Genomic DNA, 17,623 nt, shown 5'->3' on the forward strand with positions numbered 1-17,623 from the left:
GCAGCCCCCGCATCCCCCGCGCAGCGGCCCGGGACTGCGAGCTGAGGCCCGTCTTCTCGTTCCAGCAGGGAGACCCCGGACTCGGCCGGACCATGTGGGGCGCCCTGCGAGGCTGCGGGGGGCGGCGCCCGGGCGCCTGGGGAGCCTGGGGAGCCTGGGGAGCCCGGGGAGCCGGGAGGCGGCGGGCCAGCGCGGGCTCCAGCCCCGGCCCCGGCCCCGGCGAGTACAGCCACGTGGTGGTGGGCGCGGGCTCGGCGGGCTGCGTGCTGGCGGCGCGGCTCACCGAGGACCCCGCCGTGCGCCTGCTGCTGCTGGAGGCCGGGCCCCGGGACCTGCTCGCCGGGAGCAAGCGGCTGCTCTGGAAGATCCACATGCCCGCCGCGCTCGTGGCCAACCTGCGCGACGACAGGTACAACTGGTGCTACCACACGGAGCCGCAGGCGGGCCTGGGCGGCCGCGTGCTGTACTGGCCGCGCGGCCGCGTGTGGGGCGGCTCGTCCTCGCTCAACGCCATGGTGTACGTGCGCGGCCACGCCGAGGACTACGAGCGCTGGCAGCGCGAGGGCGCGGCGGGCTGGGGCTACGCGCGCTGCCTGCCCTACTTCCGCAGGGCGCAGAGCCACGAGCTGGGCGCCGGCCCCTACCGCGGCGGCCGCGGCCCGCTGCACGTGTCCCGCGGCCGCACCGACCACCCGCTGCACCGCGCCTTCCTGGACGCCGCGCGGCAGGCCGGCTACCCGCTCACCGACGACATGAACGGCTTCCAGCAGGAGGGCTTCGGGTGGATGGACAGGACCATCCACCAAGGTAGCGCCCGGGCCCCCTCCCGGCTGCCCTCCCCTGACCCCCCCCCCCGGGCCCCTCCTCCCTTGGCTCTCCCCCCCCCCCCTTCCTCCTCTTGGAAGCCAGTCTCCACCAGGGCACCTGTGCCTCCTGCCCCCATCGTGGTCAGCGAGTGACAGGAAACGGAGGCTCGCAGGAGGCCCCATGGCCGGGGTGTCACACCCCCTAGAGGCCACGCAGTACAGCCCACAGCCAGTGAGAGACCGTTTGGAGACAGACTCGGGCATCTGCAGGCCTCTGGTGACAGGGAGCGGCAACTGTGACCAGAGCGCCCAGAGGCTGAAGGGATGTGCAGATGAGGAAACCGGGGCACTGAGCCCCGAAGCGCCCTGCTCGCCGCAGGGGGAGAGGCAAGGCCTGGGCTGACCTAGGCTCCTGCCTGCCTCCACAGGGTTTTCACTCCCTTTTATCGGCAGCTCCCGGCCTGCCATGCCGTGGGGAGCAGAGGGGGCCTTCCACCCCCACGTGGATGCAGATTTCAGTCCAGCAGGGACTTGGGGTCTCAGCCTAACTTGGGATGCGGAGCTCCCAGCCGCAGGGGAAGGTCAAATACCATCTTTCTCCAGCCGCTTCCAACTCCCCACCCCACAGGTACCAGGAGAAGGGGGGGGGGAGGCACCGTTCCTGATGTCCTTGCTCTGTCCTGCAGGCAAGCGCTGGAGCACAGCCTGCGCCTACCTGCACCCAGCACTGAGCCGCCCCAACCTCACAGCCGAGGCCCAGACGTTTGTGAGCAGGGTGCTGTTCGAAGGCACCCGGGCAGTGGGCGTGGAGTACATCAAGAACGGGCAGACCCGCAGGGTGAGTGAGTTACCGCCGGGCCAGGGCCGCGGAGATGGAAGGGGAGGAGCCCTCACCCCGGCGGTTCCTCCCATACCTTTTCAGAAATTGAGAGGTTTCAGTAAGGCTTTAAAAACTAATTGTGAGTGTACTCCAGATTTCAGCACTACACTGTTTTCCACTTAGCGGTGTGTCCAGATCATTCCGCGTCCCCGTGAAGATCTGGCTCACTGTTGTTTTGTTTAAACCGCTTGTTTGAGTACGTGCTTTTATTTATCTCATTTAAGCTCAGCAGTCCTAAGATTTTATTTATTTACTCATGAGACACAGAGAGACACAGGCAGAGGGAGAAGCAGGCTCCATGCAGGGACCCCGATGTGGGACTTGATCCCAGGTCTCCAGGATCATGCCCTGGGCCGAAGGCAGGCGCTGAACCACTGAGCCACCCGGGCTGCCCGGCAGTCCTGTGTCTAAGACCATCATTACAGTGCACCTGCCACAGGGCACGTATCAGCATGTGAAGTGCGCTTTAGTATTGCACACCGGAGCTGCACATCCTCTTCCTCGGGGGCCCGGGAATGGGATCCTCACTCACCACCCGGGGACATCACACCAGGGCCAGGTTCTCAGGGTTCTGTCTGGCTTTTCAGGAATTGTGACCTGTAGGCCCCTGTGTCTTCCAGGCTTATGCCAGCAAGGAGGTGATTCTGAGCGGGGGTGCCATCAACTCTCCACAATTGCTCATGCTCTCGGGTGTCGGCAATGCAGACGACCTCAAGAAGCTGGGCATCCCGGTGGTGTGCCATCTTCCGGGTGAGCTCCCTTCTCTGCCGCTCCTCAGAGGGTGCCTCTGCTAATAAAAGGGCTTATTGTAGTTCATTAGCATGGAGTGGGGAGGGGGGCAACTGTCAGTATTCCATGGAACGGTCACATTCTTCCCAAGAGCCTTACTGGACACCCCTGCTCTCCAGGGGCCCCAAGTCTTTGTGTTTTTTCCCTTTCCCTGGCCCTCCTGTCCCACTGTTTTCTGTCCTTGGGACTCAGCAGCAGCTTGGACATCAAAGATGCCAACTCAGTGCTCCAGAGCATGCTTTTCATGCTGAGACAATTACCCCAGGCCTAACATTTCTTACAAACTATCTTTGATACCCATTAGGGCCTCTTAACTCTCTTAAAACCCAGGCTCCCTCAAAATGACCCATTTTCCTATGGAGGCTTCATCATAAGAGGCCTGTGAGAGTGATGGTCTGTGACAGCAGCCTGCCACCCCATGTCCCCGCATGCTTAGATGAGCTGGCACAGCGTCTGCCCAGCACAAGGCCTGATTCTCTTTACCCTACATCAGGGGTGCAGGGTGGGCCATCAGGCCATCTGGCAGCAGCTCAGGGAGTGGTGCCTGCTGAATGCTGGGGACCCATGCTCGGGGAGGGTGGCTGCAGGGGAAGGACGGTGTTGGATGGTTACAGGGGCTGCCCTGGGAGTGAGTGACAAGGGCAGGTGGCTTTGGCAGCATGAGAGGACTAGACTTGGCCCTGAATATGGGGATGATGTCCCGGGAGGTGACCTTTAAGCCAAAATGAGCAGGAGCTGGCCTGGCAGAGAAGTGGAAGGGGTGGGTGTGGGGGTGGGGCGTTTTCAAAGCCAGGGGACATTGAGAGGCCAGCACAGCCGAGGCCCCCTTGGAAGCTGTTTCTCGTAACCACTCCCTCCCATTTCAGGAGTGGGCCAGAACCTACAGGACCACCTGGAGATTTACATCCAGCAGGCATGCACCCTCCCCATCACTCTCCACTCGGCACAGAAGCCCTTGAGGAAGGTCCGGATTGGTCTGGAGTGGCTCTGGAAGTTCACGGGTGGGTGTGCTGGTCCGGGACCTGATTGGAGCTGGTCGAGGGGCAGCATGGCCTCCCTGGCCTCAAGTCACTTATTCACAGTTTAGCTCTGCCTTTCGCCTCCTCAACTTTCCCATCTGCAAAATGGGGATACATAGTCACGCCCGGCAGGCTGTTGTGAGGACCAGATGCAGCACCCCAAGGCCTGTCCAGTGTACGATTCCTCAGAGCCTGGGTGCTGCTCTCTCTTACGGATGGACAGGAGTAAAGGCACAATCAACATCCATTTCTCAGCAGTTTTTTTGTTTGTTTTTGGAGTCCCAGAGTACCGCCCAGGCCAGAATGTGGTCCTTGGAGATCCCTGTCAGCATGGGTTTCTCCCACACCTGCCAGCTATGCTGTGCCAGTAAGGCAGGTACCCTCAAGGGAGCTTCCGTGCTGGGGGGATCAATGGAAAGAATCCTTGTAAACCTGCTTAAGTTTTAAGATCAGGACGTTAGTAAAGTGGAGAATATCTGAGAGGTAGGAAGAAGGTGTTACAAGGGCCCCGGATCTAGGTATCTGGTGTTAGAGGAAGAAATATGTTGGGCCAGGGAGACTGTAACATGTTGAGGAGGAAGTCAGGTCAGCAGTGGAGGAGTCCAGGGGAAGGGCAAAGCCCCCTGGCAGGAGCTGGTATTGACACCTGTGCTGTTGGGTGAGCGCCCCCTGAGGATGAGAGGCCAGAGTTGAGCACTTTGGGTCCAGGCCCCAGAATAGGGCCCGGGGGAGCTACCCAGAGAGGGGAGGCCAGCCCACCTGCTCAGCTGCCTCGTCCTCTTCTGCTCCTCAGGGGATGGAGCCACCGCGCACCTGGAAACAGGTGGGTTCATCCGGAGCCGGCCCGGAGTCCCCCACCCGGACATCCAGTTCCATTTCCTGCCGTCCCAAGTGATTGACCATGGACGGGTGCCCACCCAGCAGGAGGCTTACCAGGTAAGCAGGCCACATTCTCCTCACTGCAGCAGGGCCCTCGGCGGGCTGTGCAGGAGCCTTGTCCTGCTCTCCAGCTGTTCAGCGGGTCCGAGTGGGGAGGGGAGAGGCTGACCCTGGAATCTTCCTGAGGCAGTGCCAGGAATGACTCAGGGTAAATGCAACATATGGAAATGGACATATGTGGCCAAGGGCCCTGGGGTTTCCCTGAAAGCCCCTGGAAGTTTAAGACCATCAGGCATAAAGCCAGGAAGCAGGTTCAGGGAGGGGAGGGGAGATCTTCCTTCCCCCCACTTGTGGAAGGTAGGGGGGATCTGTCTGCTTTTAATTGGCTCTGGGTGTGGAGTCCTATCCCACGGATACCCTGGGGCCTAAGCCTACTGAGTCAGGAGATGGCAGGAGGTCATGCTTCCTCCGGTTCTTCTAGGTACACGTGGGGACCCTGCGGGGCACAAGTGTGGGCTGGCTCAAACTGAGAAGTGCCGACCCTCGGGACCACCCTGTGATTCAGCCCAACTACTTGTCAACAGGTAATTTTCACCAGCCCCCATGTCTCCCCAGGCCTGGGCTTGCCAGGTCATTCATTCAGTGAATGAGTGGATGCCTTTATGGGGTTTACATTTGTCTGAATTATACCCGAGATACAGGTCCCCCTCTGCCTCCCTCACTTTGGGCTATATAAACTTGCACATGCTGTTTGCTCTGTGTGTCCTGGTCACTTGAAGTAACCCTGGGGGGTCCTTTTGCACAGCAGGAGAGAGTTGCAGCTTTCAGAACAGTTCACCAGAAGGTGCAAGGAGATCTGGCTGTGCACATAGAGCTCACAGAGCAGTTTTGCTGCTGTTACTCTGAGCATCCTCCAAAAGCAGATAACCTTCCTGGGCCTGCCTCTTTGCATGCAGCAGCAAAAAGGAGCACTCCCCATTGCTCACCGACGACTCGCAGCATGCTCACAGCCACAGTGGCAAGCAGCAGGCTGTCTACTCTTGCCCCTCATTTAAACCCAGGGCTTCTGGGGCAGGCTGTGTCCACCTAGGATGCTGCCTATTGGCCTTCATGAGACTCTGCTTGGCTGTAGTCTAACTGGCCATGAGTAGGTGACAAACGACCTGGTGGCTCTGTGCCCCTGAGGTTTTCTGGCCCGAGCACCCTGGTCTGTGGATCCACTACGGCAGTGGGATCACAGGGCTGGCAGGCGCTGACCGTTGCTTCGGGCAGCTTACTGAGCCTCTTCGTGCTCAATCCGCTGGTAAGAGGCGGCACCTCACCTGTCTCTTCTCATTGACAGAAACCGACATTAAAGATTTCCGCCAGTGTGTGAAGCTGACCAGAGAAATTTTTGCCCAGAAAGCCCTGGCACCATTCCGGGGGAAGGAGCTCCAGCCAGGAAGCCACGTGCAGTCAGACACAGAGATAGACGCCTTTGTGCGGGCAAAAGCAGACAGTGCCTACCACCCCTCGTGCACCTGCAAGATGGGCCAGCCCTCTGATCCCACTGCCGTGGTGGATCCGCAGGCCAGGGTCCTCGGGGTGGAGAACCTCAGGGTGGTGGATGCCTCCATCATGCCCAGCGTGGTCAGCGGCAACCTTAACGCCCCCACCATCATGATCGCGGAGAAAGCAGCGGACATCATCAAGGGGCAGCCTGCGCTCTCGGACGAGGATGTTCCTGTGTACAAGCCCCAGACCCTGGCCACCCAGCGCTGAGGTGGACACTGCCCGAGATGCCTCCTGACGAGCCAGGAGGGTCAGCGCAGCACCCACCCCGGGTGCCCTTTCCTGAAACTGTCGAGGATGTCACAATTCAGTGGCTGAGAATGAGTAATTTCTGAGGCTCAGAGACCAGTACAAGCAGCCAGGCAGGTTTCTTTTCACCAGCATTTTCCCCCACAGGCCTGCCTCCTAAGGGACAGGAGAGAGGGCTAGGGGGCAGGCCTGCAGAGGATGGCTGACTCCTGCCACCGCCTTGTCTCAGACTCCATGGCACACTGCAGTCCAGGGTCTACCCCCGGCCGCCCTCTTAGTGAGGGCAAGTGGCTCCAGGAGTGGGGTGCTGGCTAGAGGGCACTGGGTTCTTGGGGTGGGGGTGGGGAGCATCCTCTGGCTCAGGCTGCAGCCTTGCAGCCAGGCCCATGCCTAAGCCTCCGGCATCCCTGCTCAGAGGGAAAGCTGCCTGCCGGAAGAAACACGAGCCGCTCTCTCTTCTACTTCCTGAGTCCCCTCCCAGTTGGGTCCCTCTGAGGGCCCACGTCTCCAGTGCTCTGGTTCTTAACACAGCCCCATGAGAGCATTTCTGGACCTTGTTCAAAGAGGAGTCTGGAGAGTCTCTTCAACTACCATAGGTTTCCTGATTTAGCATTTTAAAAGATTTTCCTGTTACCGGGGAAACCTAGAATCCCAGAGCAAACCCCACAGACCAGACCTCTGCTCCCAGCCAAAGCGGCTAGCCCAGAGAGGATGCTTTCCTGTCAGCCCGGGGAAACGACTCACAGTGGACACGGCTGGCCAATTTGTATTCCACAGGCATCCGCAGGAACAGACGGGGATGGAGCCGAGGCTGATGGAAAAAGCAGTCAAGTCAAACTACGTACCTGAGCTTGTGAAAATAAACTGGCAAAGATTTGAGTTGGGGGGGGGGGCAGTGGGGAGAAACAGATACAAGTAACATTTAAAATAGCTCTTTGATCTTTAAAACTTTCTCTAATTCAACAATGTAATCCAGTACCTGATTTTTGAGTGGAGATGCCTCAGCCAGACTGTTCTTACAAGGTGATGAAAACTAAATGCATTTGGATTGATTTTTCCGAAGATCTCCAAGGCCACCATCTACGGCAGGGGAGAGAAGAACTGTGCTATGGAAACCTGCTGCGCGGGACCCACGACAAGGAGGGGAGGGAAAGGGGGCATTCCAGGCTTTGCCCAGGATCGAGGTGGCCCGGAGGCCAGACAGCCACAACCTGTGTTTGTGAGAAAGACCTTCCAGAGAGAGAGGAGGAAACCACCACACTTCTCCTTCCTTTAAAAATTTTAAGTATCTCTGGTTGAATCTTACCTGTATCTTGCTTTATTTTCTGTTCCAAGGGAGGCTCTAAGTGCTAGGAGATCCATCTCTCCTAGAAAGCTTCCCCATCTGCCCACAGCCGTGGTGCACGGTCATCACCCTCGGGGTCCTGGAGCTGCCTGCAGGGGTGAAAGGACAGCGGGGCAGCGCAGGTGCCCACCCCACTGCTCGGAGGGCCAGCAGGCAGCGAGCTCAGTGGGCAGAGGGGCCCAGGCCGGAGCGGGACTGTGCTGACCTTCGCTCGTGCGGGTGGGCCAGGTGACCCAGCCGATCACTCCTGCGGCCTCTGCGTTCTCCGAGCCTGTGGCTGGATTACTACTGTGTCCACCCCATCGGATAAGCGGAATGACCTGTGGCCAGAGGCACAGAATGCTGTACGGCCGGATGACATCTAGGCCCCTCGCCCACTCCTGGTCACTGAGTCTTGTTCCCGATGATCACACACCATGTGCAGAAGTAAGTCTCAAAAGAGAACACCGTGAGTGCCCTACATCCAGGCCTCCTGGGACTCAGAGTGGAGTCAACCGTGCTGTTGGGGTCCAGCCGAGGGCAGAACACTGGGCTCTGAAGCGGCTGCTCGCCCAGGCCCTGGCCGGTGAGCGTGCAGCCATCTGGCAGGGGGGAACCGTGGCCCGTTGTCGCAACAGCAGGCCGTCTCCAAGTCCCTGCCACGAGGGAAACTTGGACCTCAGAAAGAGGGGCCGTTGGCTGCAGAAGCCCGAGAGGGAGAAGGGTGCCCACTGGGTTAGGGCAGCCATGCCACAGGCAGCAGCTCTCCGGGCACCCAGAGACCAGGCCAGCACTCACCCTGGGAGGAATCTTACTTAAGCCCCTTAGCAAAGACCCCCTGATGCTCACAAACAGAAGAATGTACTTTTCCAAAAATGGTTGAAGAAGTGCAACAGAGCTGTGTATTACCTGGTCGGGCCCTGAGCATGGACCCCTTCGAAGAAGCCTATGTCCAAGCTGCTGCATGAGCTGAAGGTGCTTCCTGGTAGCTTCGGGGTCATAACGCACAGGTGGAGGAGCAGCCCGTCTGCAGCATGACCGGAGATGGCAGGTCCTGGAAGCCGGGTCCTGGCACTTGGACCTGCAGCCTCTCTGCTCCCCGGGCAGACTATGGGAGTCCTCGTTTCCATAAATTCAAATAGAGTCTCCTCTCCAGCCTGGAGGCTATTCCTCCCCACAAAGGCAGTTTCCTGCTTCCACCCAATTAACATCACATCTAATACCCGCGTCCTTTTCTCTTAAAAAACCAGAAGGAAACACACACTCTCTCCACCAGCCCTATCTTGAGACCTAGGCAGTGTCCCATGTCCTTTCTCATCCCACCATCCCCACAGGGTGTCTGCAAGGCCTCTCTCACTGGTGCTCCTACATTGGACACACGGGCCCCAGGCCTGCCCCTCATTCTCCTGCCCTCTGACATCCCCAGGAAAGGAGGAATATCATTTTGGAGAAATAAACACTTTGTTAACAAATGAAAGCCTACCTAGTGTCTGTTTTTGAGTCAGGGAAGGAGCTGGAGCTCTGTGCCAGAGGACAGCTCTGGTGCTGGCCGGTATTTAGAACAAACCTAAAGCCCATCATAACAATGGAAACCTTTTCAGGAAAACAGGCAATTGGCAAAGACAGCGAAGACCATAAAATATAAACAATGTGAAGTAAACTACCCTGGTTCCTTTCACAAGTGTGGGGTCAGCAGTAAGGCAGGTAACGCCTACACTGTGTACGGAGAGCTTCCCAGGCTCCAAAATGTGGGAAAACAGTTGGAAAGGCCCATCTGGCCAGGCTGCTGGGTAGAAACGAGAGGAAAAGCTGTTTGTGAGGTTTCTGCTGGTTGGGAGTTAGAACTGCCATTTCCATTGTGCTATGAAAAACACAAAACCAAATGTACTACTCCTGGGAACACAACAGAATGACTTTTAGGGGATGTAGGGGAACCAGAAGGGAGAGACATTTAATCTTATAACTTTCCTGAAGGGATGCCTGGGTGACTCAGTGGTTGAATGTCTGTCTTTGGCTCAGGTCGTGGTCCTGGGATCCCTGGGTCCTGGGATCGAGTCCCGTATCAGGCTCCCCAGAGGGAGCCTGCTTCTCCCTCTGCCTATGTCTCTGCTTCTGTCTCTCATGAATAAATAAATTTAAAAAAATCTTTCCTGAAGCAAAGGGAAAAAAGCCCACATGGCTCAACAAAGTACTGACTGGAAAAGAGGGTGGCCTGCACCAGAAAACCCGACCGTGGTGGAGGCAATTTGGGCTGCTGCTGAGAAGCCACACAGGAAGAACAATACGCAGCAGAAAGGATGGGAACAGTGGCTTAGCCCTTGAGGAGAAACCGTGCTCTCTGCAGCTGGTGCTGACTTAGCCACGGGCATCAAGGAGGGAGCCATCAGGGTACGGGAACTGCTCAGAGTCCCAGGACTGCCCTCACCGGCCCCCACCAGCTCTTTGCAACAAGAGCTCCCTAATGCAATAAAATTATTACACAGTTATATTCTGAAGAACATTTTGCATTTTAATTAAAAAAAATTTACGTCAGGAAATAGTCATTTACAAACCTTGAAGTGTTTTTGCCTGGATCTGGAGTAAGAATGTCTTAAGAAGAGGTTTGTAAGGTCTTCATAACAAAGTCTTGTTATTTACAAAAAACAAAACCAAAAAAAAACCCAAAACATTAACAGGTTGCCTAGGTAATATTTAAAAATTTTGAACCCAAAACTGTTAATTATCTTTTTTTGACCGCAGGGAATCCCTGCCAAGGTAAATTGACAAAGTCGGCATGATTCTTTGAACAGAAAAGGAAGCCTTGGTGGGTCTAATGGTCCAAAAGTGGGTTTTCATCAGGAAGTACAATCGGAGTGTGAGTACGTTCTAATGAAAACTTCAGCCCTCATTCAGTTGCATATAAAAGCCCTCAAAGAGAACACACAGTACAGCAGTGTTTTGTAAAAAGGCAACAGTACAACTTGGACAGACCCGACGTTCCCATCCTGCAGAGCATCGCTGTGCCCCTCCACCCCCTTCCCCAGCACCCCGATTTATGACAAGCAGCAGCGTCCGTCCTCAGGGAGCAAGGGCAGAGGAACTCCATTCACCTGTGTGATAATTTCTACACCAGAGATGCGAAAATGTCTTGTGGGGGTAGCTGAGGTGCCATTGTGAATGCCACAGGGTCAGAGTAACCAGCTCGACCTACGCAATGAGCTTCTCGGAGGGCTAGTGAGAGAAAAGACAGTTGTAACCCATGGTGGACCAAAGGTACACTATCAAATCCTAGAACTCTTGCTCAGAGCAAAGGCTGTTAAACATCTGGTATATCTTGTTGTAAAGGTAGATTCAGAGTGACTCAAAATATTTTAGAAAAAAATCTGATGTCAAGTTCTTTTGAACTTAAAATTTCATCCCCAAAAGATTTTCACTGAATGAATGAGAATTGGCTCTACTTCTTCTACTTCTGTACAGCCCGAGTAAAAATGCTAGTAATTTCTAGGTTTCAGTGGGGAACTACAATTATTAGGACCCATGGATATTGCTGCAGTTCAAATACGGTACAATAATTACAAAATATAGACCATCTCTTTACAAATACAAATTATAGTATATTACAAGTCATGTACAGTAAATCTATAATTTTTAAACAAACTAGCGTATCTAAGTTTACCTGGTTGCGAGTGCATGATTATTCCAGTTTACAGTTGCCCTTAAGCTGCCAGTCCAAAACCGACTGAGTGACACTCTCTTGTAAACTGGGGTCACAGAACAGAAAACCTCATATATGAGGTCCTGCTCCCCTCTCCAGATGACGGCTGGTAGGTAGGTCCTGACTCACACACTGCATTTCAAAACGGCTAAACAGAAACCAGGAAGCAGTGTATTTGGGGGGACGGGTTTAAAAATGGATATGCTGGGCCCAGTGAATGTCTGATATGCTAGACCGATGGCTGAGGTAATGACACAGGTGTGGTGATCGTCATCACCTTGACCTTCCCCACCGTGCCAGCAGGTGGGTGGGCGCGGGCGAGTGCCCCGGGGGCGCCCTGGACGAGTGGGCCGGGCTTGTCCCACGTCCTCGTCCTCTCGGGTCCTCCCCAGGAAGGCTGCACCTGCTGCTTCCCACAGCTGGGGCTGGGCACGGGTGCACGGCTGTTCCCTACCAGGTTTATGGCTTCCTTGAGGCATGACATCACTTGTACAAAAGTCTAATTGAATACGGACTCCACACTAGTGCCTAAACTTTCCTAACTATGAGGCACTTTTTTCCTGGCCCTCCGGCGCCCCACCTGAGGCCAGAGCCAGTCTGCCCCTCCCTGGGGGCTACAGGGTGGTGATGCATATCATTTCATCTGCCAGGTCCTCCTCATCTCTTCCGAGGTCAGGCTCCTCATCGCTGTAGCCCGGCCCAAAGTCCTGGAGCTCATAGTCCTGCCGGTGTGAGACAGGGCCCACGCCCCCGTTAGCCCGGGGATGCACAGTCCCATTGAGCAGGTTGCTGGCTGCGCTCTCCATCTCATCGATGGTCAGGTCACAGGCATCGGCGATTTCGTGTTTTGTTGCCGATACAAATTTTGGGTCCCTTGCATACCGTCCTAAGCCTTCGGATATCAGGACCTGTATATATAGGACAAAAAATGAACGGCATAAAAGTGTTAGAAGGCTTTGCAGGGAGAAGCCCACAGGAACCACCTAAAGCACAAACCGCACGATGTACTTCTGGGACTCAGCCAATCGTGTCTGCTAGACCTCACACATGACAGTTAAATGTAAATGGCTTTGAAACATCACAGAGTTCCAACACTACATGTGGCCCAACAAGAGTGGGCCCCACTGGGGAAAATATCTCAGTAGGAACTAGTAGTATGTGCAGGCCCGGCACCTGCAATCCTAGGTGCAGCTCCTTTATGAGAACTGGCAGTGGCAGTATTTTTATACTCATGCCGTAAGTACCATCTTTGTATCCAAGGAATGGGCGCTGTCCAGAGGAAAAGGGGCACACTTGGGCCCCAGAGCACCCCCGGCCTCAGAACTTCCACTGCCCCTGCAGGTCCCCCTCTGCTATGCCAGAGCCTGCCCATCCTGGCATCCTTGGGGTGGAGTGGAGCATACTCACTGCCTCCACCAAGCTGTCTGCACTCCTCTGCTTGTCACTGTTTTTGTTGCGGAAGCTGCTGGGGACAGTCAGGCTGGCTGGTGTGAAAGTTCGGTATGAGATGCCGGGCTCGTCCGTGTACCATGAGCTTCGGTGCAGGGATGGAAGGCTGCCATTGACCTGGTCCAGGGCCTCTGGCCGCTCCACCTGGATCAGGGGCGCGTAGCACGGCGTCCAGTCTCGGTACGGAGGGGTCGCTGGAGGGGTGGCCCACGACCGGGTTGAGTGGCTCGGCGAGTACTTCTGGGCTTTACTGGAATCCAGGCCCGCAACTGCCATGATCTGGGGAGAGATGAAAGGTGGCGGGGTCAGAGGTCCTCAGGAGCAAACCCCAGGCCTCCTCACGCAGACCAAGCAGGAGACATGGCTGCAGAGGGGCAGCCTCGTACAGGGACTTGAAGAGGACACATGCAGTGAAATCTGGCTTTCTGGCAGACTAGTTTTGGTTTTCCCAAATCCATAATGCACTCCTTAGGACTGTTCCTAAGCAGGAATCAGCTGCTAATTTGTCAAACTGCCACCAAGCAGTGGAGAATTAGTGAAGACATTTCTTTACCTTGTGGTGTATGAACATACCACCCCGTTCACTCTAGGTTCAAATACAGTACACTCGGGGCAAACAAGACATTCCCAGCCCTCAGAAGGAACACAGCTGGTTCTCTTGACTCTAGTGCAATTCATCACACCAGCAGGCATCTGGTCTGCTCTGAAGCTCTGGGCACAAGCCCTGCTTCCCCCACCTACAGCTGCACCACAACAGATTGGCCCCAGTATTCCCTCTCTGCACGGAGGGCCACGATGGCCCGTGGCCCAACCAAAAGCCACGACCACCTGAGGGAGGCAATGCAGGCACAGAGGTGTCCTCGTCAGCGGGACAGCACAGGGAAGGGCGTTTTCATGCACGTGCCCACATAGACTGCCATGCCTACTTGGTTTGTGGCATTTGATGGCTGGGCCTTCCCAAGCTTTGCCCTCTCACAATAAAGCAGGGCACAAATAAGAGCTAATACAAAAACTGAAGGCAGGAAAGTAAAAAATTGGCAGAGAAACCTGAAACAGGACACCTGAAATGGAAACTAGTGCTCACATGCTCAGGATGCTGGCGGTGAGCTACCTAGGTGGTGAGCTAGCTCTGCAAATTTACAGACTGGGTGTTCCCTGCACGCTTTCCTGCCCCTGACACATGTACACAGTGGGTGGCATCTCTGATGTGCTCTTCTTAGAAAGAAAAAGTACCATATTCTTGTCCTTGAGGCAAGCCCCTGGTGAGTGGGCGGCTGCCCCACCCTCCCTCCAGCCCCTGAGCTCCTACCTGTCACACTGTGGATGGGTCCTTCTCCCTGGACCACCGTCTTTCCTTGCGGCCTGTTTGAAGGCTCACCCACCCCTGTGACCAGAGGGCCCTGTGTGCAAAGGGCTCCACAGACATGTTTTAATGAAAGGACAGCATCTTAGCAAATAAAGGGCAGCACTGATTATTCAGGACCAAGCAAGCAGCCACCACTCCCTGGGTCAGGGATTGTACTAGGCCGCATCGTCAATGCCCCAGAGAGAACACAGTGTGCACCCAAGCCAAGAGCCCAGCTTTGGAAGCTGGCGGCCTAGGATGCCTATGTCAACTGGGTCACAAACCTCCTGTGTGAGCTTAGGCATGTCGCCTACCCTCTCCCCTGATATTTGCTCATTTGTGAAAAGGGGGTCGGGATAGTATCTATTTGGCAAGGTTGCTACAGGATGGAGCCAGAGTGTCTGTGAAGGTTCTCCCCTTTTTTTTGCTCCTGCTGCTGGCAGCCAAAGGGAAGGGGGTGTCTGGAGGGCGGGGTCCACAGGGTACCCATCAGGCACGTGTATCAAGGCCACGCAGGCCGGCTCACCTGTTGCTGCATCAGGTGCAGTGGCAGGGCTGTGCGGTGGGGGAAGGTGGGGGACAGCGAGACCTCCTCCTGGCTGCTCTGCCGGCGCAGGCACTCAAAGTTGAAGGAGGATCTCCGGTGCGCTGAGAAGTGAAGCACACCAGCAGTCGTGAAACAAGCGCTCTGTGGGGGCCCCAGGGCTCTGGGGTCAGGGTGGCCCACTGGACACTCAGCAGGGAGCCCGAGAGGAAGCAAGCGATATGTCCCAGGAAGAGCATTAGGCAGTGAGGTCTCAGAACTTTGGGAGGCTGAAGAGACTGCCCAACTGAGGGGGTGTTTTTAGTTAAGTGCAAGTTGGCTTCTTGTACAAGTAATGCCTGTTATCACAGGGCACAGCTAAAGGCTCCAGAGAGCAGCTGCTCTGACTTGACACCCCTGGTCCTGTACACACATTATGGGGACCACAGCACTTCAGGTCTAGAACACAACGTCATTCTAGAATCCTACAACACCTGCTGCCGCCCCGCCCCCCCCCCCCCCCCCCCCGCCCCGCTGCCGCCCCCGAAGGCATCTTAAGAGTCTCTGGGGCCCACGGCATCTTGCTGCTGCTCCCGTGCTTCTGCCTGCTTCAAGGGGAGTGACTTGCTATAACTCAACCAGGTAAGAAGCAAGTTCTTTTGTTGGGAAAGACCCAGCTTCTCCAGCACTGAAGGCAAAAACAGAAAACACCTCTAATGTTAAAGAACACAACTGTCCTGTTAACAACCACTCGAAATAGAGGCTGGTGTACAGGCTGAGCAATGATAAGAGATCCAAAGTTTGTGGCTTCACAGGACACAGGGCCCAGGGCCCCAAGCACAGGCCAGGGGCTCTGTTCCCCCTGGGAACAGGTCTACCCTTGAGGGCGTTGGTGCTGGAGAAAGGGCTTGGGGCCCTACTGACAGTTTGCAAGGCAGGAGCCAGGTCTCTTCAGCTTCTGCTTCCTAAGATCCCAGGGCATTCCTCCTGCTTTGGCAAAACACACCCCTAATTCCTGTACTGGAAAACCATAGGGGTGGGTGAGCCTCCCAGGCCTCCTAGAAGTCACAGGAAGCTGCAGGAACCGGGTTCTGTGAGAGCTCTAGTCTAAAAGTGTAGGAAGACCAGGCTGAGCCATTGACTGGCCCTGCCCAGTGTGGGGAGAACAGACAACGGCCCTGGCCACCCGGGCTTGAGGTGCCCCTGTGGGGCGTGCTGGGCCTCCTCCTCCTCCTCCTCTTGGAGTTGCCTACATGGGACATGGACAGCTGTAAGACACCTGCTATCCCCATCAGACATCCTGTCCTCCCTGCACCACACAGGGAGGGCAATGTGTCCTAAGGGGGATACCCTAAGGGAGATGGGCCTCCCTCGTTGGCACCCCCTCTAGAACCCCCTCAGGATCAGAGGGCAGGGGCCAGAGGCTGGGAGCCAGGAGAGGAAACCACCATCTCTCTCATTCCAGTAGTGCCTTGTGGTTTTGAAAATCCATGTAGACAATGATCATCTCATCTGCTGTGTGCAACCGACGCCGGCAGACGAAGTAATCTCATTTTTGCTGAGAACACAGGCTGAAGGTGTCCAGCTTCTCTCTGCCCAAGGTCTGAACCGATGAGCAGCGAAGCAAATAAAATTTATTTGCCCTTACAAATAAGGAGGCCCGCTCTCTGCTCCGCTCTGGCCCACTCAGGTTCTTTGCTTCACTAGGGCAGTGCCCCTGAATGGTGGGCATTAATGTGGCTACCGGAGGGGACACAGGGAGATCCAGGCGGGGCAGTGGCACTCCCTGGACAAGGGGCCTCTGCCTGGCCTCACCTGCCTGTGTCACCCAGTATTCACGGAGCTCAGAAGTGTTCTGTTCAGCATGTGTTTGGGGCTGCAGAGTTAAATATTAACTATGGAAATGGTGTCTCCTGCGACAGACAGCCGGAGAGAGGCAGGGGGCCCCCGGCGCCATCCAGCTGGACTGGTTATCGCACACAGAGTTAGCCGACTCAGAGCCAATGTGTCTGGGCTACTTTTGGTTACTGATTAGAGCCCTGCTCGAGTATGTGCTTCATTCCTCAAAACACCAGGACTGGATGTTCTTGAACCACCACCAAAATGCCCACATGTGCACAATCCAACTGCCTGGCCAGGAGGGGGCAAAGGCCACTGCTACATTTCTCACCCAGACCCAGGTTCCTCACTGGGGTGAATCAGATCTCTGGGGGGCACTGCTTAGGTCACCTGCTTAAGAAAACCAGGTGGGGAACAGCTACCACCCCCCCCCCACCGCCACCTCTTCTCTAGCAGGATGGGTCTCCTCCAGCCCCCGGGTGGGAGCGCTGACCCAAAACCTGCCCTGTGAGCAAGGGCACTAGCTGACGCCTGGCAGAGATGAGAGCCGAGGCGTGGAGGGGGTGGGTGAGAGGGGAACTCCCTGGTGGGGACTGAGGAGACATGGACAGACATCAAGAGCTCCCAGGTACACCTCGGAGGCATGGGGCTTGGTGGGACAGGCCTAGGATGAGGTCCAGCTCCGCGCCAGGACCGATCCCTTCTGCCCTCTGAGGGTCAGTCACCCCATCCACGGAGATAGCCTGATGACAACACGGTGCACATGGTGACTACCTCGCAAGAGGGACTCTGGGCTCAAAGAAACGAAGACAAGCACAGAAAGCCCCTTATCGGATGCCACACGCTGTGCACGTTTGGGACCACGCGCTGCCTTTCTCTGTTCTCAGAGAGTCAAGACCACCACTGAAGTGCTTTGAGCTCTATCACGCGGCACACGGACGAGGCAGAAAGGAAAGCCGCTAGGGTCTCCGACCAGGGATCTGGTCTGGAGGACCGGGGTCCCTAATGCAGCAGGATCACAGCTGTCACGCTTCCTCGGGGCCGGGGCCAGGGGAGGCACACACTGTTCTCTGGAAGGCTTCACCCAAAACAAAAAATCTGGCCTCACATGTCGGGGTGGGAGGTAGTAGGCGTCTCCTTGGGGATCTCCGGGAGTCATAGCAAACGGGCGAGTCGTCATCCTCCAAGAAGCCTTGGGGGTGATGGTAGCCTCGGGGCCGCTCGAAGTCCCAGCTGCTGCCCGGGTATCGGTTGTAGTAGTTGTAGCTCTGCCTGG

The 17,623-nt window shown here is 56.1% G+C and overlaps 2 protein-coding genes across 28 annotated transcripts in view; one reads left to right on the top strand and one right to left on the bottom strand.

Annotated features, from left to right (window-relative positions):
- CHDH (choline dehydrogenase) overlaps positions 1 to 8,974 on the top strand; it is a 38,894-nt gene extending 29,920 nt beyond the window's left edge. For 6 of the 8 annotated variants that reach the window (XM_077858537.1, XM_077858532.1, XM_077858534.1 and 3 more), the window contains exons 3-9: positions 66 to 807; positions 1,493 to 1,644; positions 2,307 to 2,436; positions 3,342 to 3,476; positions 4,288 to 4,430; positions 4,855 to 4,957; positions 5,716 to 8,974. In XM_077858537.1, coding sequence (XP_077714663.1) covers positions 93 to 807; positions 1,493 to 1,644; positions 2,307 to 2,436; positions 3,342 to 3,476; positions 4,288 to 4,430; positions 4,855 to 4,957; positions 5,716 to 6,134 — 1,797 coding nt within the window. In that variant the 5' untranslated portion in view covers positions 66 to 92 and the 3' untranslated portion in view covers positions 6,135 to 8,974. The remainder of the gene's footprint in view (positions 1 to 65; positions 808 to 1,492; positions 1,645 to 2,306; positions 2,437 to 3,341; positions 3,477 to 4,287; positions 4,431 to 4,854; positions 4,958 to 5,715) is intronic. The other 2 variants (XM_077858535.1, XM_077858536.1) reach the window with 1 other exon arrangement.
- The window catches only part of CACNA1D (calcium voltage-gated channel subunit alpha1 D), a 306,232-nt gene continuing 294,387 nt past the window's right edge, over positions 5,779 to 17,623 (bottom strand). For all 20 annotated transcript variants that reach the window (XM_077858513.1, XM_077858509.1, XM_077858512.1 and 17 more), the window contains 4 exons: positions 17,456 to 17,619; positions 14,512 to 14,633; positions 12,599 to 12,919; positions 5,779 to 12,099 (listed from right to left, as the gene is read on the bottom strand). In XM_077858513.1, coding sequence (XP_077714639.1) covers positions 11,806 to 12,099; positions 12,599 to 12,919; positions 14,512 to 14,633; positions 17,456 to 17,619 — 901 coding nt within the window. In that variant the 3' untranslated portion in view covers positions 5,779 to 11,805. The remainder of the gene's footprint in view (positions 12,100 to 12,598; positions 12,920 to 14,511; positions 14,634 to 17,455; positions 17,620 to 17,623) is intronic.

This window comes from Canis aureus, chromosome 19 (assembly GCF_053574225.1).
Source record: "Canis aureus isolate CA01 chromosome 19, VMU_Caureus_v.1.0, whole genome shotgun sequence".
In the NCBI taxonomy this organism is placed as follows: domain Eukaryota; kingdom Metazoa; phylum Chordata; class Mammalia; order Carnivora; family Canidae; genus Canis; species Canis aureus.